General features: G+C 39.9%; 2 protein-coding genes across 2 annotated transcripts in view; one reads left to right on the forward strand and one right to left on the reverse strand.

Moving 5' to 3' along the window:
• Positions 1-3,102, reverse strand: part of shq1 (SHQ1, H/ACA ribonucleoprotein assembly factor) — a 35,901-nt gene extending 32,799 nt beyond the window's left edge. Inside the window, exons 1-3 of the mRNA XM_069164777.1 lie at positions 3,055-3,102; positions 1,931-2,097; positions 1,440-1,504 (exon numbers count right to left, since the gene is read on the reverse strand). Of these exons, the coding sequence (XP_069020878.1) occupies positions 1,440-1,504; positions 1,931-2,073 (208 nt within the window). The 5' untranslated portion in view covers positions 2,074-2,097; positions 3,055-3,102. The remainder of the gene's footprint in view (positions 1-1,439; positions 1,505-1,930; positions 2,098-3,054) is intronic.
• A 1,151-nt stretch (positions 3,103-4,253) lies between these two features.
• Positions 4,254-22,800, forward strand: gxylt2 (glucoside xylosyltransferase 2). The gene is made up of 7 exons (XM_069164905.1): positions 4,254-4,698; positions 11,317-11,515; positions 12,519-12,650; positions 17,518-17,769; positions 18,098-18,221; positions 19,753-19,925; positions 21,577-22,800. Exons 1-7 carry the CDS (start codon positions 4,400-4,402, stop codon positions 21,751-21,753), a joined length of 1,356 nt encoding a protein of 451 aa, XP_069021006.1. The 5' UTR covers positions 4,254-4,399; the 3' UTR covers positions 21,754-22,800.
• Positions 22,801-23,109: the final 309 nt, after the last annotated feature.

A 23,109-nucleotide genomic window follows, 5' to 3' on the forward strand; every position in this document is an offset into this window, starting at 1 on the left:
TTCCAGCCAGGGCTTCTCTTTCTCCCTGTACTTCCTGTCTCTATCTTCACTGTGAAACTATCCAATACAAGTGAAAACGCCAGAAAGGTTAAGCCGCTTTTAAAAACTGCTGTTTAGCATGCAGAGCAGCAAACATTGTAGTGTGATTGCACAGTTTAGTATGACTGTAGTATGAGATATGCTGAGACAGCACTTGTACAATTTAGCCTTTCCTTGCTGAAAGAAAGGTCAGCATCTTCTGACAAACAATGGAAAAAACAAAAGTTGTCAGAATCTAGAAACAGATCCTTGAGAAGAAGGTTGTTCAGTCCTTTCAGGGCTTCACTGATTTTTTAAAAAAAAATTGTATTTCTGTGATTGTTGCAATGTTTGATTTTACTGCTGTTTTTCTCTAATATTGCAATGGCATTAGCAGAGTTCCATGGGATTTCTTTTCAGTAAAACTATGGGGATTGGCAAAAAATTGCAAAAGGCTCAAAGTTTTCGGAGTCATCTAAGGGACGCAGCTTTACAAAACAGTCTGTGACCGTAATATAGAATAGGCAAAATGTTCTGAAAAATTGAGTGCCTTTAATGCTTTTAATTCAACACAATGTATAATTAGACTGACGCAGTGGAGTCCGATAATTGGTAACCTAATTCTGATAAGCGCACATTGCCCATAAACCCTGCCAGTTATTGTTTTGTAGTTTTTGTCCTGTTCATCAGAATGTGTTTTTCTCTTTTCATGCTTTGCTTACTATAAACAGGGGAGTTATTTTGGTTGAAACAGCAAGTTTTGTTCGGAAAAGCTTACTTTTATGTCGTAATATCTTCAGCAGAGCATCTATTGAGTACATTTATTGCAGAGAAATCACAGGAATTTGGCAAAAGTACAAGCGCCTGCAAATATTGCAGCAAACGAACAAATCTTCCATAATCTTTAAGTGCTCAAGATTATTGTGTCTTCCTAAAAAGGCTGCCTTCTAATGTCATTATACTCACAAACACAGAACATGATAAGATATGAGATCCTCCGATATAATTCTTAATTTTCTTCTCTTGCCTGTTTGGAGTGCTGATATTTCACACTTCAGAGATTTACAAATATCCTGTTACAATACAGATTTGGAATAAAGAAAAAAGCAGGAGCTTTATAATGACCCCAAAATCGGATTATTGACTGAATCATGTTAGCTCAGAGAGAAAAATAAAGGCTTAAGATGCACAGAGATTCATTTGTGCATGAGAAATGTTCATGCTCATATACAGATTGCAACAAAGAAGCTGCAACGCTGTCTGAATCGAGCTTAATTTAATGCAACAGTCGTCATTGCATTTACTGAAATATCTCAGCGAGCTTTGTCTCGTGTAATATCACAATATAACTACTTTGAAAAGTCAGACTGGTTTATCACCAGTGTTTATGCATGTTGTAATCATGTAATACTGCAACCTACCTTTATCAATTTCAAATGTTGCCTTTTCCCTCCCATCCTCGACAATTCTTCCAGGAAGAGTTAATCTGAAAATGTGAAAAACATAACAATATTCAGGGCTGCAAATAACTATTATTTTCATTAACTATTAATCTGAAGATTATATTTGGGGTTATTCGATCGACAGTGTTTCCCAAAGCCTAAGGTGCAGTTTTAAAATGTCTTGTTTTGTCCCAACTAACAGTCCATAACCAAACCACGTTCAGTTTATCATCATGGAGGACTCGAGGAACCAGAAATTATTCACATTAAAAAAAAGATGGAATCAGAGAATGTTAGCATCTCTTCATTTCTTAAAAAAAAAAGGCCAAAAATGATTAATCAATTGTCAAAATAGTTGGTGATTAAATTTCTCTCAATCAATTAATTTAATAACTTATTGATTAGTTCTTGCATCTTTATGAGCAACACTGTGATCATATGCAGTGTGTGCGTGCGTGCGATTAACTCACCTAAGAAAGTAGGGCTTTGCATAGAACTTGAAATCTGTTCCATCAATGAAAAGGTCGAACTCTGATGTTCTGGTGTAGGGCACACGGATGCTGAGGATCAGGTAGTCGAGATCTTGGCTCAGGTCAAATGCAGGAGTTATCATTATGATGACTGGTGTAGTCCAGACCTGCAGTATCAATGAAAGGACGAATCTGGTATGAGATTCATGCCATGATGCCACAGCAGCCTGGCAGGGACAGATGGGGAGTCACGGGTCCGGTTGAATAGAGCACGCCACCTGCTGGACGACTTTATTCAACGTTGTTGATCACATGTTCACAAGTGGAAGCTCACATGTGTCATACTGACAAGTGAAAACTGCAAACAAAGCTTACATCAAACATAACGGCACGTTGACTACAGCAGCACGATATAAAAAGATGTCTTTGCTGAGGCTTAAACGCAAACTTTTAACTTGTTCTTTCCGTTTTCGCGTTCAGACACGTCACCGTACCGAACTGCATTTAAAAAGATCTGGAAATGTTAAAATAGCCTGCTTAAAGATAAACGTGTGAGTTACAGAATATGCCTCGACGCTTTTCACAAATTGTCATGACCTAAGATTATCTTCGGCACAAACCTCAACTGCCAAAACACAATTATTTCCTGAATATCGTTAAGAAATAACGTTAACTTGACGTTACGGGCATCTCATGTAGCTCCGTCGGCAGAGCGCCTGAAGTTGGGAGTCAAAACAAACATAAAACTAATCCAAGTGTACAATTTGTGAAAACTAGAGTTGATTATTGAACTTTCGGCCGGCCGAAGTAATACACGTATTCTTAAAACAATATCAAATTAAGTGTTAATCTACGAGGTGCGATTATCTGTCAATAATACACGTGCTCCACTAATTCAGCGGATTTTTAATGGGAGTTTCGTTCGCGGTTAGCTCGCTACTAGCCTGTAGCGAGCTAACACGTGATTGGTCTCCTCGTGTGCTTCAATTAACATCGCCGCGATCCAACACTATTTTTTTTTAACTCTGTTCCGTGTAGTGAAGGTGACCTGACAGAGACATTTCAGTGACAGACACAGGGCGACCGCACATGGAAAAGATCGTTAACATAAAATATACACTCACCCAAAATACTGAGTTATCCTCAACAAGCTGCACTGAGCGCTTGATGAAGCGTCCATGTTTTTTTTACCGTAATACCACGAGGAAACGGGCAGGAACATTTTAGTGAGGGAAAAAAACAATCACTGCAATCCAGATAAGATTAATAATAATACAAATGGAATATCTGAGTTGTTTTTTTTAATTGTTGTTTTTCTGGTAGCTGTGACACTTATTAATAATATCTACGCTAAGTTGGACAACGAGCAAACATTTATATTAATAGTTATCCTGATACTTTAATGGGTAGGTTATCATTTTTAAAATCGTCTTAAAAAACAATTATTGTTCCCCATGTGTACATTTAAATGTTGTTGTTTTAATTATTAATATATTAGGTTGTTTTTTTTGGTACGGTGTAGCTAATTATTTCCCTCCCAGTGTAAATTACAGGGAACAAAATAAACCATCCTCCATCAATGTGGAAATGTATTCCAAGGTTAAACCAAAATATTCTATATCCAAAATGTATTTTTAGTAGGATACGTTTGGTCAACTATTTGTCTCTAAAAAGCTCTAAATAAGATTTTCATGGAGTTGGGCTGTGGATCCCCCCTCCCCCCCATTACTTTAAAGCACTGTTGATATTCACAAACCCTTAGTTATATGGGGTTTTCAATGCAAAATCATTGGCTCCCGAAGTCAAAGAGAGATTACTGTCTACATCACCCCCATTATCTGCCCCATGCATTGTGCAATTTAAAACCTAGGTCTGAAACAAAGTTACTTCTTTTGCCAGATCAGCATTTGGAGGTGTGATGTTTATAGTTGTGGAGGTTAAAAGCAACATAATAATGGCAACACAAGCCCACAAAGACGTCTCCTGATGTTAAGTGTTTTTTTTGTTGCTGTCATTATTAGTTAGGTTTGTTAAAGTCAATTTCAGGCATTATGACCACTGTTGGTTCTTTAATGAAAACAGAATTGCATTGAGTCTATTGAACATTCCTCACGAGACTTACTGCGATCAATATTTTGGCATTTTTATAAAGATGTTTTATGAACAAGTTCTATGATGATAGATACAATTAGATATACATACGATTTACATACTTCTGCCTCTCTAGGTTGTCGTACAATATAACGGTGCGCTAATACTCCCGTCATGACGGTAAAGCGGATTAGGCCACGCCTCCACTGTGTAATCCTCCATGGACGATAAGGAGCAGCTCTCCGCTCTCCATCATCATCTGCAGAAAAATGCGAGCGGAGAGCGGTAAGAAAATGTCACCTCTGACTGCTCTCCCTCCGCCGCAGACATGAGCGAAGTCCCGACTGCCTCTTCCACCCGCAACAAGTCGCTCTCACCATGCGGATCTACGGCAAAATAGTTGTGATCACCTTGTGTTTCGGAGTTTTTCTACTTTTGTACTTTTTGGGGGGCAACGCCGCGGACGATCCGCTGTTGAAAGAAGTTGGCGAGGAGCACCAGGAAGAAGAGGAGGAGGACAGCAAGTCTTCCCCGTCGCCCCTCGAGTTCGGACGCGGGGTAGTTGCAAAGTTGGCGAGGAAATCATCCGCCGGAGTCGGCGTGCGTCCGGAGGAGCCTCTCAGGGGACGGAAAGAGGGAAGAGCGATCAACAGAAGGGCCAGCGTGAACGCAAAGAGGTGAGCGCAGTTAAGTTTGTTGCCCCGCTGTTGCGTATGAGCCCATTTCCTCCACCCTTTTCCAAAAATGTTGCTACTTCTCATCCCCTCTCTTTCTCCTCTTTCCTGTGGTTGGGAAGTTCCAGAGTGCGTGTGTCGGGTCTAATCTTTGAGGCAGACGTGCCCCTTCCATCAAACTGCCTACATTGTGCTGAAGGACGCAGGCTTTACAATGGGCTGATCTGTCAAGGGACACTCCAGCATGCATATTGGCCTCTGCCTGGCTAATTTTGATTTATTTTTCTAATTACCTCCCCAATTTGTTGGGCTGTAAATCATGCTGCTTCAATCAGGGGCTGAAATGTGACTAACGAGTATGACTAATGGGATTTAGGTGGAAATGTTGGCTGTATTTGCAGAGAGAACATCAAATACTGCCACATAAGGACGATAAATCATTACCTGACCTCTACATCTTAATCATTTGAGCCTATATTGAATGTAGGGCATCCTCTCAATCCCCTGCTGTTTTTAATGGGGGTAAAGGTCACCTTGAAAGACATAAAATACAATTAATAAGGGATGCAATTGCGTGCCCTAACAGTAAAATATATTCACTCAAACAGCAGTGGAATATTTCTGGAAATTGAACAAAATGGAAACCCATTCTGTCAAGCCTTATCTTGTTAAAGTGTGCCAAAGAAGTCCATGTGGGCGTGAAAAGCTTATCAGGTGTGATTCTTCTGTGGTTGATTAGAGACAAGGTGCACCCCTGCAAATGATCTGATTAAGTCACCATCAACCTCTCAGATTTTGACAAGAGACAGAATCTGTCATTTGCTATTTCCGTTCCAAGGATGGAAGCATTTTATTTAGTCTTCCAGCTTTCTAATTTCAGCCTCTTGCATCCCTTTTGTGTTTTTTTCTCCTGGCTTGAATGCCAGCGATGCCAATAATGGCACCGATGTGGTTGTGGATGTGGAGATACCCATTCTGCCAGCAGGCAGTCATATGTATTCCACTCCAAAGCCAGACTGGAGGTTGGGGACACTGTTCGGCAGATAAAAAGCCATCAAGGCGGTACATTGAGAAAGGACCTTTGCGTCCTCCCAGGAGCCACACTCCTCCATGTGTGCTCAGCGCTGATAAGGGGGATGGGGTGAAAGGGGTCACCGGTGGCCGTTAAGAAAACACTAACAGGTTGGAGAATGCTCAAGACTGACTGCTGCGATTAGGGGAAGCACACTGAGCATCTTGCCAAAGCCTCTAAAAAAAACTTCCCTTTGTTTAATTGCAGGAGTTGAGAGTGTCAGACCAGAGGACTCTGAACAATAGGGTGTAGTTTCCAAGTAGCACACATAGAAACCTTAAAAAATAGGCTATATTAATACTTGGATAACAAGACACCGATGATACATGTATACAGGAAATAGTGATTTCCAAATTTAGTGCAGTAATTCCTCACCTCTATAATTTCTGTTCATTCAGCATGATACAGCAACAATTGTGCATATCGCACAAACTGGCTTTTCAATCCATGTTTTAGATATCTGCTCTCTTATGGTCCGCTTGTCTATAAATCTGAGCGTTGGTCACATTTCTGGTGCAGCTTTCTATAATAGACAAACATGCCAGTTTTTTTTTCTAATCATATCATTTCCTCTTGACACATCACACTACTTCCTGTGGCCAAAAATAGAGAGAGAACATCTCCGGCCTCGCCACCCACCGCCACCCACCATACATCCGAAGCCTCGTCACTTATCAGTGACAAGCATTTGCTGGGTCTAATTCTTAAATGGGAGATTTAGCGGCTTTTCTCTGTTTTATATTGATTTAAATAGAACAATACCGTATTTCAGACAATCAAAGCATACAGTTTCTAGGAAGTTTTCACTATTGCATTGAATTGATCAATTGAAGAAATCCCAATTTACATATTATCTTTTATTGTTAATGGAAATAATTGTTAGTTGCAGCCCTGAAAGCATTTGACCGGGACACCTGTAACTTCTACATTCCCTCACTCTGATGTCTTCATTACATTTAGTATGTGTTCCAGAGTGTTACATTGCATTAAGGCGTGCATCGGCACGATTAGATTGTTGATACTTTGTGTTGAAACAAATCCCCTGCCCTGTGAAATCAAATATAGTTAAGCAACCTTCCTCGCCGTAAAATAAGTTACTCTCTCGCAGTGGCATTATGCATAGCTGTAAAAATGTCATCTTGCATGACTGAGCACTCTCTCTTCTTTGAGTGGTTTGAAGTCTCCCTTCTTGCCTGTGCAGCCTGACGTGGTTGGAGAGGGTGCTTGTGTGTGAGAGCCTCATGGGGGGGAGTAATGCCTCCTCTGTTATTTTGGTTAAGTCACTTTTAAATTACTAGTGGATGAGTCATTTAGGGTGTTGAGGCAGAAAGATAGAGTTGGGCTGGGTAAAATCCACTATTTCTAAAGAATTTGAAAGGCAGAGCTTGGAAAGTGATGAATCACAGCAAAAGGTGTGAAGTTTTCCTGAAAGGACAAAGATAACCCTTTCTTATTTTGTACTGATAGCAGCATCTACTGCACAGTTTAGCCGATATTAAAAAAATGGAAAAAAAAAACTAATCAACTGCAACTTTGATGATTGATTAGCATTTAGAATGAAATATGCCAGACATTTGCTTTGCATTTTCTTTTCTCATTTTGACTTTACTATACTTTAAAGTCAAACAAACAATTTGAAGACAAGGTCTGACATAATGCGACTGGCATTTTCAGCTATCTATTTATCCATTGTCTATACCCACTTTGTCCAGTACATGGTCAAGGGGGCTTAAGCCTATCCTAGCTGACATTTATAGGGCCAACACAAAAAAAAAAACACGCAGGCACATGGAGAACATGCAACCAGCTGACCAGCATGTTCAAACCAACAACCCTTTTGATGTGAGGCCACGGCGCTAACCACCATGCTGCCCCATTTAAAGTAATTTGGGACATTTGTGGCAAGTACTGGCTTAAAGAAAGTTGACGGATGAAGATTTAGTTGCAGTCACTGTTCATTTTAAATTCTGGATTTCTTTGTATGCGCTCAGGTCATTAAGTAGTGGTAGAGGTAGGGGTGTACCAGTACACTGAAGCTAACGCTTTAACTGCAGCTTGCGCTTATTTTTAGAGGAAAGGCACAATAGACTAGTATGTGAATAAAGACTGCAGTGGGGCTCGAGCATAGACGATACAAATGGAAGTAGACTCCAGGTTTGAAAAATGAAGCCAATGCGGAAGTGCCTTAAAGTACAAAGCCACAGAGGGCCACTCCAGGCTGGCTCCAAAAAAAAACTGGCTCCAGTCGACATCCATTTAAAAAGCCTCAACTTCTTCTCATTAAACACAAAGTCAATACATGTTTTCCACAAATCATTATGGTGTCATTTGCTAAACTGACTCTTTCTGATCACTGGTCCATCTGTAAATTATTCCATAATTGATGAGATATGAGGCCTCAGAGAGGTATGTTTGTGGTCACGTCTGGTTTGATTGACATGCCTCGGGTGCATCCGGGTTTCCAGTAAAGGCAGGCAGGTGTAATGTTCTCTGAGATCGAGTCAGATCCACCACTCGATCGTCCCCAGCTCCTCCATATGTGGTCACTTCAAGCTCCAAGATGGCAACAGAACAGCAGTTCACAAACCGACGGGTAACATCACAGCGGGTTGCCACTCGAGCTGAAGCCTTGTGAAAGAGGCATTTGGGTTTAACACATTTCATTGTTTGTGTTTCCAGAAAATACCTAACTTTGGTACAACAACATTTTCATCTGATACACCACTGTTTGTCCAAAACTTATTAAGATTTCATTTAGCGGCTATACTACACACAAACTTCTTGTGTGGATGGAAAAATTAGCCATGATATACTTGTGTTACCTCTTGTATTCAGTAGTTGTCCAATATATTGTTCAGTGAATGACTGACAGGTTTTTACTTTAACAGAGGTACGTTTTTTTTTGGTACATATTTTAGAGATGTGAATTTACCTCTCTTCTTCGAAAAGATGCTTCTAAATTGTCATCGGGTTTCGTCAGCACATCTTGGGCCAATAAAGAATTGGACTGACATGTCGCATATTTGACTTAAGGCCCTTCCGCAAGAACATCCTGATGATTGCAAGTCGTCTAATAGGGTGTCAGAAATGAAAAAAAATATCTGTAGTTTGAGTCACCCTGGCTGTGGTTACAGAAAAAAACTGTTTACGACCAATCGCATGTGATCTGCTGAAATTTCAGAATTTCCCACTCCTTTGCATCATGTACTGGTAACTTTTTAAATAAAGTACAAGCCAAAAAAAAAAATCCAAATGGTCTGTCTGAAGAAGTATCTCTGGGATATGTTGTCATGTAGTCCTGAATTCTGTTTCCACCTTTCAATATCCTCTGAACATGTTCAGTTTAAGGGCTTTGATACATACTGCTCCAAAATGGAGAGAAAATGCTGCATACAAGTCCACCAAATGAACCAGTTACATTCTGATTAATTAAATGTCTTCAAGGTGTCCTTTGGTGTAGTTGTTCCTGTGGCTCGTCACTCTGTACATGTACATTTGTCTTTGACGTTATCTTTAAAGGTGCTGCTTTTTTTCTTCCCTTCCATTATTTGAAAGGGTTAGCTGTGGTGCTTTGTAGTCAGAGCGCTGCTCTTCTGCTCACTATGCAGCCAGTAATGAATTCAGCCCTTTGTACCTCTTCTGAGCTTTATGACTGCTTCCAGATGTGAGGAACAGTGCCATGAAACAAACCATCATGTGTGCAAGCCCAGGCTTTATGCAACAATGAAATGTTTTGCCTGTTTTACTATCCAATTGTATGAGAAAAGCATTTCATTTATTTTGCATGACTAAGTGCGATGTAATTTCACATCAGGAGATATGGATTGCACTTTCAAAGGGAAAATAGGAATGTGTGTTTGACAACCTTGACAGAGCATCAGCCTTTGAAGCGTGGCAGACAGATTTCTCAGCACCTTCTCGTTCGTCCTAATCTGTGGTTCATCATTGTCCCTCAGCCATGCAGAAAACGAAGTGTCACGCTTGGAGACGGCCTTGCAACCCACCTTTCAAATTTCACTCTTCTCTCTTCCCCTTTATTTCATAGTAGACTGTTTGCTTCCTCCAGACTCGGAGGAAATCCGTGTCTTTTAGAATTGTAAAACCATTTGCCTTCCACTGTTCTCCAAAAAAAAAAAAAAAAAAAGGCTACACACTCTAACAAAAGGTTTTCTGTTCTTTTTTTGTATGCCAGTCTTTTCCCCCTACGGCTACGACAATATTTATGCTGAACATGTTGTTATTACAACCAGCCCCATGCAGCGTGTGTGTTTGTGTGTGTCGAGGACAAGTAGATGATGTTGGCCTTAGCTTCAGGCTCCCCTATTGTACAAATGTTTCCCTATTATAGCGGGAGAGTCTGTGCTGCGGAGTGTATTTTAACAAAACGGCAGCACCAGCTCTCCGAAGAGAGCAAATTTTTTTTTGCATCTGATAAAGGACCTCCTTGCCTTTGAGCATCCGAGAACAAAGTCCAGTGGGAACTCGCAGAGCTACAGAAGAAAATAAGTGGTTGTGTGTGCGGGAAAGTGTGGAGTTGGTGTTGAACAATACAGAAAGGCACAGATGTCACATCTGAAAGAAAAATCCTTGACTTTGTACCTTGTCATTTCGACAGGAGGATGATCTGTTATTTTCTTGAACGCTTTACTTGTTTCCTCCGATGTTTATTCCCATAAAGGCCAAAATGATTTTTTTTTTTCTGAGCCTCTGACATTTTCTGACATGCTATTACTGTTTAATAATGACATGTTGACAGCTCACATAGACTGGGTATACTTGTATTCTGTTGGAAGAACATTCTTCCCAGTGAACAAATCACTCCCTAGTTCTTAGGTTTTAGCTGCTACAGCCTTACTTGATCTGGTTTGATCAGTATATTTATGTTAGCTAATTTGTGCTTGTGTTTTAGCATTGCTCATTGTCTTGTAATTTCACTTACTGTACATTTAATGGAAAAACAACATAAATCTGTGAAGTGCTGTGTTGCAATATACTGAGGGATTTTTGTAAAAAAAAACAAAGTTCATCGGCATGTATGTGAAGGTGTTAAATATTGCCACAAACCAATCGGACATGTTTGCTTAAATAAGTTGCCTTTCAAAAGTCAATATTGGTCAAACCTCGTGGAAGTTTCACATTTCTGTGTCTCGTTCAGTTATTTAATTCTGCATGTATGTTTTGACTTCAAGACCATCTGTTGAGTAAAAATTGCTCTTCACAAGATCTCAGCCCAATTTAAAAGCGTTGAGTGAGGGAAACAAGGTTTGCAATTGTCAGCAGATCCACACCCCCTCTTTATCCCCCACACGTGGCCTTGGCCCATTTTAGATCTGAAAACACTGCTGGGTGAAGAAAACTGCACAGTCTGCACATCATTTGTTGGATTAATGGAGCCAGTTTTTATCTTTGTCCTTATTGTTCAATTTCATTCAAAAGATCCCAGTGTAAATGTACTTAATTTCAAATAGCCTACTTTACATTTTCAATTTCCCTTTGCCTGAGACCGCCAGTGGTTCCTGTTCATACCTATGTTTCACTATCTTTTCCAGTAAAGCGAGGAGTAATGTGGCCCGACCTGTCACAAAGCGCACGCGGGCTGAGGAGTTTATGCACTTGGCTGTGGTGACCTGTGGGGATCGTATGGATGAGACCCTCACCATGATTAAATCGGCCCTCCTGTTCAGCCTGAGGAAGATCAAGTTTCACATTTTTGCTGAGGACCCTTTGGGCCCGCAGATTAAAGAAAGGGTAAGACGCCTTTTGTGTGCTGATACAAAATGTATACTTACAGTGCACCACAGAATTATTAGCGAAAAAGGCTTTTATTTCTCATGTTTAGTACACTGCATATGCTCAGTGGATTTAATGCTGCACATGTTAAACACTCCTCCTCTGTAATAGATGACATCAAGATCAGAGCAGTTTTAACTTTGCCTCTCTGACTCGCTCTAGTACAGGCGTATAAACCTTTTATCTCAAGGCTGAGGCGCAATATATCACCAAGACACCCTGCTTTTTTTTCTCCAATGCTGGAGTCACCTTTACAGAGGTGCTATGGCATGACTTTGATTAGTTCCACTGATACTGTAGCGAAGCCTATTAACATCGGTTGAATTAATGGATGTCAAACGTCACCTGAAGTGCCTTAAATCTAAATCCTAAACCTGTGAGAGCTTGCCATCGTGTGTGTGGGGAATCAATGCCATGTGTGAAAAATTCCCCCGTGGAAAAAGAGATGTCAAGGTCTGGGGTTTGAGCAGCAAGGAGCTTATGACCAGCTGCAGTGTTAAGAGACACGGTGTAGGCATTAGAAAGGTTGGTCTCTATCTCCTTTGATCTGTTGTCCTTGTCAGCAAAAAACCCTGCCAATTATTCGCGGCTCCGTAGCTTGTTTCATGGCCAAATCTTTAATGATTACGGAGGGATTCAGCGCCTTACAGGTCGGATAACGCCAGCTTCACAGATTCTCTATGGGTTTCAAAATGGTGCTTCTCCTTGTTTAGACTATAACTTCTTAATAAAACAGCAGCTGGCAACTACACATGTTCTGCTAAGAACCTCGGCACCACAAGACATGACGTCATTGTTTTAAATGGGTACTTGTACAAGCTGATTAGTCTGTGGAAAAAAAAAAAAAAAATTAGCTTTCACTGTAATTACTGTTTATTCTGGCTCTTTCTTACATCTGCCCCACTCAAAGTCCATTACACACTTCCTCGGTTTAATGTGCAATACATCACTTTACTTTCAGCTGAACCAGTGGCCTCGCTCCGTCTCCGCCCGGTTCCAGTACAGCATCTACCCCATCTCCTTCTCTGTGGGCAACCCTGACGAGTGGAAAAAGCTCTTCAAGCCCTGCGCTGCTCAGAGACTCTTCCTCCCAGTAAGGCTGCACCTCTTGTCTCACCTCACTTCCTCGCCATGCTTAATGTCATTAACAAAAGTAAAGACAAAATTTCATTAATTCATTTAATTTCTTCTTAAAGAGCATTTTTCTAAACCTTTGCTTTATTCCAGTGCATGGTTTCAATTAATTACTGTCATGGTTATTGATTATTTCACACCATTTCTGCAGCATTTACTTAACAAATAAACAGTCTCTAGAGACTGAATCCAGTAATTTCATCGTGGGGCTTGTGCCTGGTTATTGATTTTCTTTTCCAGCCAGCGTTCATTGAAATAACAGCCAGCTTACTTACCATGTAATGGACATATTGCAGGTCAAACAGCTCCAGTGGTGTTTTTTTCTCGCTGCAAGGCAATCAATGGAGATTCAATATTCACTTTATAAGGAACTCCAACTGAGCACCTTGCGTCATATAGTCTGAATTATTTAAGAGCTGGATTGGTCCCTCTTGATTCACTACCACTGCATACCTCCATGGATATTGCAAGAATCCTAATCCACCATTTCTTAAAAGTGTGCTGTTGCACTCCCTTGTTGTTATGGGTGAGAAACTCGCTCGTTTTGTGAGCGGGCACGTGATCATGTTGGAGACGCACCACAGTTTTGGTCGCTTTCACCACATGTTTTATCCTTGCCTCGGAACATCCTAGGTGAACTCAGCGTTTTATAGTCTGACCCTGTAGGACGAATTCACGGTGCACAACCCTGCAAAGGCAACGAAAATCCACCACTTTGCGTTCCTGACCTGGCGCACCTTCTTCGGTCTTAGACAGCCCCTCTTGAAATGTCAGGGAAAATGTCTCACCAAACTTATTGCTTTATTGCTGTAGGCTTTTCGAAGCATTCCAGCAACATTAACAGTAGCATACTCAGAACATTTTCACCACACCTCTACACTGTGGGTCCTCCAGAGACAATTTGGTATCTGTAAGTCTTTTCCAGTAGAATTTAGCAATCCCATATGGAATACCAAACGTGGCAAACACGACGACTAATAACACTAGACACGTGTTTAATTTGTAATATTCTAAATCGGAGGGTTTTTTTTTTTTTTTTTTTTTTTTTTTATGCCTTGTTATTTATTCATAGATAGATAGATGGTTACTTTATTAATCCCCAAGGGGAAATTTTTCATGCCTGTAATCCGTAGATTGTTTGCACAGTGTTTGGGTGTACACTACAAGTAACATCATCTTTTGAATAAGGTTCAGGTTACTGGTCTTAACATCATGCTCCATTTCCTGTAGTGAACTTTTTTTCCCACTTAGTTGCAGGGCAGTGCAACCAAACTATTTTATGTTCTCTTATGTCTGTCGTCCTGCACTTTGTTCTTTAACATCCTTCACTTGCACTTCAGGTGGGTCAGGAGAGAATCCAGCTGCTTGCTGGTTTGACGGTACAAAGCAGGTAGACAGTTTTAAGGGAAGCAGCTGCCACTGGATTGATGGTTAGTAGATAAGGAGCCTGTACCACTTTCATTCCCTCCATTTGCTTCATTCTGTCCACCTCGTATGGCCCGGCTGCTATTTAATGATACTGACATTTAAAAGTCATCGCATGTAAATGTGAAAGAAAGTCAATATCTTGGCGCCAATAATTCCATTATTGTCTGTCTCACTGCTGCAATCATCTACTGAAAAGCACTTAAAAATGATTTGTCTTCATGCCGCCTTTGTAAAGACATCGAATCAGGTCGTAAAGTAAGTACAGAGTGGAAGTTGTTGGATTTTAGAACATATTGGACAAGCCAACAAGCCTCTCTGAAACAGTGCCAACACAAGTGTGGTACACTTGAACAACAGCACAAGGAAAATTAGCTCTTTCAATCATTTATTCAACAAAAATATGTACCGATGTAATATTCTTCGGTGGAAGAAGTAACTATACCCCTGGTCTCATAAGCTCGTATTGCCAGCTTTAGCAGGATAACTTCTTGTTGGCTGTTTGAGTGATTGTGTACCAGTCTCTGACATTGGCTGGCTGAAATTTTTGTTGAGGTAATGACAAGTTTCAAGTTATGAATTGTTAAATTTCAGTTGTGGAAAAGACGTGTAGGTCGCAGTGTTGACCAGAAAGCTTAACATGAAAACCATATCATACTGTTCATATCAGGTTCTTGTACATTGCTTTGTCTGCCGCATTATAAGGCACATCTCTTTGGACTATTGCAATTCTTTATGGTCCAGACTCTGATATCTTCAGCTTCAACTGGTGCAGAACGCTGCAGTAAGGCTTCTGGTGCACGTAAGTGCGAGTACTTTTTACCAATCTTGGAATCATTACATTGGCTACCTGTCCAGCATATGATTAATTTTACTGTTCGTATATGAGGGTCTAAATCAGGGGTCTCCAACCTTTTTTCCTCTGAGAGCTCTTTTATTCCACCAGGTAGATCGTGATCTACTATTTACTGCGCCTACATTTTTATTTGCTTTGTCTTGGCTTACACCTGCTTTTGATATTGATTGGTTTTATTGCTTATTTTGACTTGTGAGCAAGTACATTTGACATTTAAATCTGTTTATGATTATTGCAGCACTTTGGTCAACCCCCGCAAAAAACCTTACATGTGCTATATAAGCAAATCTGACTTGACTTGATTCTTTGGCACTAAACAACTTTCATTATCATGTAATTGGCAACACTCCAGTAAACTGTAGCATTTTCAATTTTGACTACAAAATAATATAAACATGTTTTATTTCTTTGAGGTCATTGTGGATAAGAACTTTAAAAGAAAACTTGGATGCAAATATCTTGTGGATATTAACTCTGTTTGGGGGTCTTATAATCCATTATAGATGTGATTTAATACAATGTAAAAACTAGTAGGACTTACACAGACAGAGAAAGCTGTGATTTTTGACTTCTCCGTGTACTATTATTGCGTAACTATGAATGTATACACATTGAATGTAGTTACAGAACCATTGCTCTGTGGCGGCTGTTCTGATTGACTTTGTTGGGATTGGGTGCATCTTTGTCACACACACCATCTCCTCACTGCTGTCACCAACATAATCCATCAAAAACCAACAGTATATGGTTAAACAAGCTGCAGCAGAGTGATGTGGTTTCTTATGCCCCTCGTGGAGCACATATTCTACACATTACACCTATTGGTTCTGTCGTTTATGCACCTCAGAATTCATCAACCCACTTTGCAGTGTTGCAACTCTGCCTTACAGACACCGCGAACCTCTGTCTGTCTGCACTAACCTGTTAAGTATTGCATTACGTACTCTGTCCTAACATATTTACAGACAAGTTGTGACATACAGTCCCTTATCTCAAAAGCAGGTCTATGGCAGTGAGGAGTATTTATTCAGCAATGACCTGACGGCATAATTCATCAGCAGATACAGGAAGTAATGATCTTCAACTCATCTTATTGTCCTGACATGGCATTTTCTGGTTCTGCTACAGCCCACAACTTCAATGTTAGATGATGTGTAAATTCCCTCTCCACAGATTTCTTCTGAGTTGATACAGGCTTTTTGTTTATTCATTTAAACGGTGAAGGAAAAAAAATTGTTTTGGAAATGCTGTTTCCGTGCTGTTTTTTTTAATTTTTTAATTTTTTTTTTTTAACCTATATAAAGTTTTAAAGATGATGTACCAACAACACATCAATCCAAGTTTTCCTGTCAACTACTTTAGTCCAGACTGAAATATTTCAACAACTTTGGATCGATTGCTGCAGACATTCATGTGTCTCTCAGGATGGATTGTAATAAGTACCTCCTGACATCTTGCTCCATCATTAGGTCGATAATTTGATTTGTCCGATACTTTGGTTTATTACTCCATAACTAATGACATTTCCATCGGGCCCAGCTGCGCATTGTGGTGTGTGTTAATTTGCAAATGTTATCAGAGCTGGTAGACTCAGTTGATATAGATGGAGAACTTGTTTTCATACAGCCAGTCAAATCTTACATTGTGCTTGGTACCAAGCTTCAATACTTTTATGACACTGACCAAATTGCTTAAAAATCAACTATAAAAAAAACCGCCTTGTCATTCAGTACCAAATATAACTCGGCTACACACGCACAAAAGTTTTCATTTTAAAATGCATAACTTTTGCTTGGTTTACACAGGAGTAAACCTCAGTGTTAGTGAACCACAGTGTTTCCTATAAGTAGCCTCTACTTGGGTGGCACACCCACATACAGAAAGTCAGTTTTTGTCAAGTTCAGTACACTTGAATGCCTTATTTTACCCTTTTCAAAGTATTTTGTAGCCACACACACACCATCCGAGTGTTGACTAATGGGATGCGAGACATTTAGGATATGTGTGAATTGTCGCATCAAGTGATAGTTTGCATGTAAGGCGTTTAGGGGGACATCTGTTAACTGTAGCTACAGAAAACTACCTGGGTGACACCCTCCCCCTATACACATGGAACTAAAGATTTGTACTGTAATATAATTTTGATTTATTTTAATTGATTTTTATAAAGTTGGTCTGGAAAAAAGTATTTTTGAAGAAATTGTTGATGCCGGTATTTGAATGTTTTTCAGCGATACCCAGCCCTAATTATATATAACACAGCAACATTAGTTCTGTTATCATAGACATAGAAGACAGTCATACTGACCCAGAAAGCCGTCTGCTACTAAATAAAACCCTATGTTAGCTTTCTTGCAAAAATCACTTTCCAACTTCGAAACATGGGCAACATTTCCTGCCCCCTCAGGTTGTTGAACGCACCGGGCATTCATCGTGGAAACATGGCACAATACATCAGTTCTCAAGCTACATAGCTACAGATATCACTTTAGCCCAGTTAGAAGCTGATGAGATATAAATATTGTGATTGGACTTGTACTCCCAGGTCATCCTGAAGAACGTGGACTCATTGCTGTACGTGGACACAGATGTGCTGTTCCTGCGGCCCATGGATGACATCTGGGATTTCCTGAAGTCCTTCAACAGGACCCAGCTGGCAGCAATGGCCCCAGAGCACGAGGTGCCCAAGATTGGCTGGTACAGCCGGTTTGCACGCCACCCTTTCTATGGAGTCACAGGGGTCAACTCTGGTGTCATGCTGATGAATCTCACGAGGATCCGCAACACGGTGTTCAAAGTAAGTTCAAAACGGAGCAACTTTTCCTCACACTCTGATTAGTAGAGAGCTGAAGTGGGCTGCGGTTTGCCTTTTTGCATTCTGAATGGTTTGTTTCTTTGAGTCGCAGGCTCCGTATGCTGGGTGGGCTGTGATTAAAGCTTTCTGATTACCACACTAGCATCACAGACTTCTGCCCTCAGAGCTCAATTTAGCAGCTCTTAATACTGGCACCAGATTGCAAATGGAAGCTGGAATGTAAATGTGCTCCTCCTTTGATGATTTTTTTTTTTTTTGTTCTCTTAAAAATTCTGCTCTTGAGCTGTTTTTGTTGATGTTGGTATTTCAGAACAGCATGATCCCCACTCATCTGTCATGGGAGGATCTTCTCTATCCACTCTATCAGAAGTACAAGAACCACATCACCTGGGGAGATCAGGACCTCCTCAACATCATCTTCCACGACAACCCAGGTACCATGCCTTTTTTAAGTGTATACCAATTGTCTGAAAACATAAAAAAAAAAAAAAAAAAACGCAGAAAGGCTTTTAAAACGCTACTAAAAGTCCATTCAAGGCATAACCGAAAAAATTGAACTGTGTATATTAACACATGTTGAAATAGTCGTCTGCACACAGTCAACACAACAGTTTCGCACTGTCAACATGTTCACATAAATTATGCCTTATTTCACTGTTGATAAACCAGTCAGCATCATGAATCTGGCTCGGTAGACACACTGTGGCTGCAGGCGACAGCAGACTGAGCTCCAGCTGCAGCTGCCAGATGTGGACATTATGTGCTCCGAGCCATCGCCAGAGCCGGCGTCGCTGACGTTTGCCCGACAGCAGAGTCGAGCGGAGTGTTTGTTTTACATGTGGTGGCTCTGAGCGCTCTGCCATCTTCAGAGGAATATTCATGTTAGTCCATCAGCAGTATTCTGACCTCATTTTTTTTTTTTTTTTTTTGCTCGCTGCGCTGCAATCAGAAAAATAGCTTGTAGAGACTTGGATCTGTTTTTAGACGACGACTTGATGGAGGTTCAAAAGAATCAAATTGTGATTCATGTTATAAGAAGGAATATAACAGATCGTCAACTGACACTTTTGGTTTGTCATATTTTGAACTATTAGTGTAACATAGATTCAAAAACAATCAGTCTTGAAGCACGTTATTTTTGTGAATTAATATGTGCAGCCAGTTAAGGCCAGAGAAGGACTTTGAAACACATCAAATCTTGAATGTGTAAATCTTAAAAAAAATCTGGTCAACATATTCTACTACTGCTGGCTTTTTGGTGCCTCTATGTACACTATATTCTACTCTGTCGGGCTATATGTCAGTTTTTTTTCTTTAAGAGTGCCATATATGATATGCCATGATATAAAGAGCATACCTGCACATATAGCAATTTTTTTTTCCAAGTATAAGCTGCAATTTCAGGCCATTTTCCAACACTCCCATTTGTTGTTTCTTCCAGGAAATTGATTTAAAAAAAAAAAAATCCAGAACAAGGCACACATAAACTCAAAAGCAAATGTGAACATAGACTCGCTTATTAAGTTGATGTTTATTGATTGATAAATGCTAAAATATATTTACATGTTACGTACCAGTGTTAAACTGCAGAGTTTCTGATATGTTGATGTTGTGTCATAACATACATACATACAAATGCAAAAGATGGGATTGTCAGGCAGACAGGCTGACCAACAGTGTCATAAAAACTATGTTAAATGCACCCGACAATAAAGTGTGAATGCAAAGAGGAGGGCTATTCTATAATGTGCATATATTTGAGTCAATTCCATGTGTTGTGTACTCTTGGTACTCTTTGTACCCTCTAGGTTTAACTATGTGCATTACGGAATCACCGTTATCAAATTTAATAAGCCACTTTCGACCTTGTGTCCTCCTAGCAATCACATTTGACGTACGTAAGTTACAGTTTCTGGTGTGAACAATTGGTACTGATGTGTTCTTGTGTGCTGTTGTTTCCCCCAGAATGTCTCTTCATCTTTCCCTGCCAGTGGAACTACAGACCCGACCACTGCATGTACGGGAGTAACTGTAAAGAGGCTGAAGAAGAGGGTGTGTCCATCCTCCATGGCAACCGTGGAGTGTATCAGGATGACAAGCAGCCAGCGTTCAAAGTAGTCTATGATGTAATACATGATGTGAGTATCCCAGTAGCAACTTTAAGTTAACATGCCGCCACAAGGACGGTATTGATGCACAGCACCCTCTGTTGAAACACTGCTGCTGGACACACTGCAAGGGTGGGTGTGGGTGGTTGAACAATTACTTTTAAACTACTTTTAGTGAGAATAATATCCTATACCCTATACATTTCCCTTGTGTCATAAGTCATCATCATTTAATTAGCTAAGATGGAGAATGGCAATGTTTTCAGTCATGTGTTTTTATAACTGTGTATTTCACTGATCAAAATGGTGACATGAAAGGAACAAGGTCATATACTTCAGATAAGAGATATGTCCCACAAGTGGCTGCGTACATACAACCTTTCAAAGGTGCAACTAATCACATCAACTATGGCTGCATTTGATTTACGTGTGTCAGTTGCAGGGCCCTGGTTTTCATTGTTAGTGTTATGAGTTTCAGCTGTGCTTTTCCTGTGAGGGCACAGCAAATGTCTGCTCACAAATTAGATCTACTAAGGTTGTGAATTGGAGGATTATTATAATGAATTGTATTTATAAAACTTTAAATATGGCAGGCTTTGATTTCTTAAAGACTTATTCAAGTAAAGAACAGGTTATTCAGAGTGAATAATAGTGTTTCATGTAACTGTGACTATTTTGAGGTTACAATTTATGCAGCAAACATTGACTACAAATATGAAACCCTGTACAGCTTATTTTACTAGCTCTTCCAGCTTATTCAGGGGAAATGTGGATATATTGTAGCAAAAACAGTATGGCTGAGCAATATATGGATATCGTGATGCAAGACTAGATATATTCCTAGTTTTTGGATATCGTAATATTATAATATGGCGCAAGTGCTGCATTTTCCTGGTTTTGAATACTACATTTAAGTAAAATTAAGTCATTTTACTCTACTCTTTTATTTGCCCTTACGCAGTAATTATATACAATGTACTGGGGATTTGTTTTTGTTTTTTATCAAAAATCTCATTGTGTAAATATAGTAGTCTCTTCGATATCCACACAATATCAATAGAGATATTTGGTCAAAAACATAGATATTTGATTTTTCTCCAGACCGCTCAGCCCTTGAAATACACTCTGCATCATAGAAACATGTTTCACTTATTTACTATTTAATCAGTGTCAAGCAAAAATCCCAATATGAATTTTAACTGTGCTTTCAATACAGTTACGTACATTACGTCCAGCTCAGCCTAAAGGATGAGAAAAGGGGAGACTGGTGGAAAAAATAAACCTTCCAACCACTGGCTCATGGCAATTAAAAGAAGCATATTTCCCAAAATGTTGAACTGTTCCTTTAACAGCTTCCTTCAGCACAGAAAAAGAGTAGCTATGATTATTTATCCTGTGATGCAAATTGTGTCCTCTTGCTCGCATTAAACAATCTGGGTCAGTTTTTAAATTTAGAATTTGTTTTCTCTGGCAGCAGACTCGGTTCCCCCTGCTCGGCTGAGATAAGCCTCTTAAAGACGAACCGGGTTGTAATTTATGATTAATACGGAGCCCCTCCCCATCCCGGTTGACGGAATTTGTAAATTCCATTTAGCGTGTGATATGTTCCATTAACAAACTATCAAACTGAAATAGCTTTGGGATCAGACCTGACACGAGGGCAATGTCTCTGTCTCCACAGTTTCCCTTTGAGGACAACATGTTCCAGTCGCTCTTCTACCCCATCCAGACCAAGTTCCTGGACACAGTCAACACCCTGTGTGGTCGGATTCCTCAAGTCTTCCTCAAGCAGATAGAAAAGACAATGAGGAAGGTGTTTGAGGACAAAGTAGTGCACCATGTCAGACCACACAAATAACTGATGGAGAAAGTGGACTCCCTGTGGCTCATGTGTCATAGCAGCATCACTCAGAGGGAACTGGTAGCTTTGCGTTTCCAGTGTTCAGCGCATGGCGCCTCCTGGAATCAGGGTCTTATGAACATTATGATCCTGTGGCGATGCTATGGGTGACATGCTTATGTAATACAGAACAGCATACAGTGCTGGTCTGTGATTTTGCAGAAAGGGTTTGCCTTATTGACGTTTTTACTTTTACATCCCAGTTCTTTACGGTGATGAAATGTGTCGGAAAGCTACGGTGGAAAGACAAAAAAAAAAAAAAAAAAGACTGCATGACTTTATTTTTCAAGAATAATGAAAGTATCGGCTCATCTCAAGTGTAAAAAGAACAACTTAAGGCATGTTTTTGTATCTGCCTTCTTTATTTTTTCCTCAAACACTGTTTGAATCACTCTTGCTCGCCATTATGGAGGCACACAAAGGCAACTTTGGACAGTTTTACTACTTGAAATAGTAGCTTCATGAACCACTCCTCTAAAATTGTGAATGTTTTACCAGCAAATAACTTGAAGTGTGAGCCTGTGTGAATGAGTAGAGTCACAAGTGCATTGTCTGTTGCCAAATGCCACTGACAGTATTAAATACAGCACAACAGATGAAATGAGGACTTTTTAGATTAAATAACGAATGTTAAAATGCACTTTGAGAAGGATATTAGGGCTGGATGGTGTTTTTCTTCCTACACGTCCACATTAAATGCAACACTGACTGAATCAAAACCAAAAGTGTTTGCAAAACGGTGACATAGTACAGCCAATCGTGTGCCATTTAAATGTTCATGTCTGCCATGTTTACGATAGAAGAAAATTAGTGGTATAGATGTGTGTTTGAAAGGGTATCTCAGCTTGTAACATGGTGTGTCGTGAACACATGGACCACATGTTTTAACTTTATTTTGAATGTGTTGTAATGATCTAAATGTATCAAATCATTCAACCTCGAAACTGAAAGTGGCTATACAGTCCACATGTGTTTCTGAATAAAACGATGAATTTTACTGCACCTGCATGCATTGTCCTCATTGTAGATGGGAATATATAAAAGCAATACAAATGAATGGAAAGCATTCCTCTTTAAAGTGTCAGTTATAGAGTGAAACATGCATGTTTTAGGTACACGCTTAAGATGACGGTTTCCAAAGATTTGTTATTACAATCTGCATTTATGTCTGCTTTCATACTTAATGTGATCGTATAACCATTTGCTATTGATCTAAAACTGGATACTACGTGGTCCACCAGTGACTGGCAGAACTACAAATTCTTCAAATTGTGCAGGCGCTGGATACAGGCTGTTTCAAATTTTCTATTGCCC

This window comes from Embiotoca jacksoni, unplaced genomic scaffold (genome assembly GCF_022577435.1).
Source record: "Embiotoca jacksoni isolate LCO1_2020_lvr unplaced genomic scaffold, fEmbJac1.0.p SCAF_1, whole genome shotgun sequence".
Classification (NCBI taxonomy): domain Eukaryota; kingdom Metazoa; phylum Chordata; class Actinopteri; family Embiotocidae; genus Embiotoca; species Embiotoca jacksoni.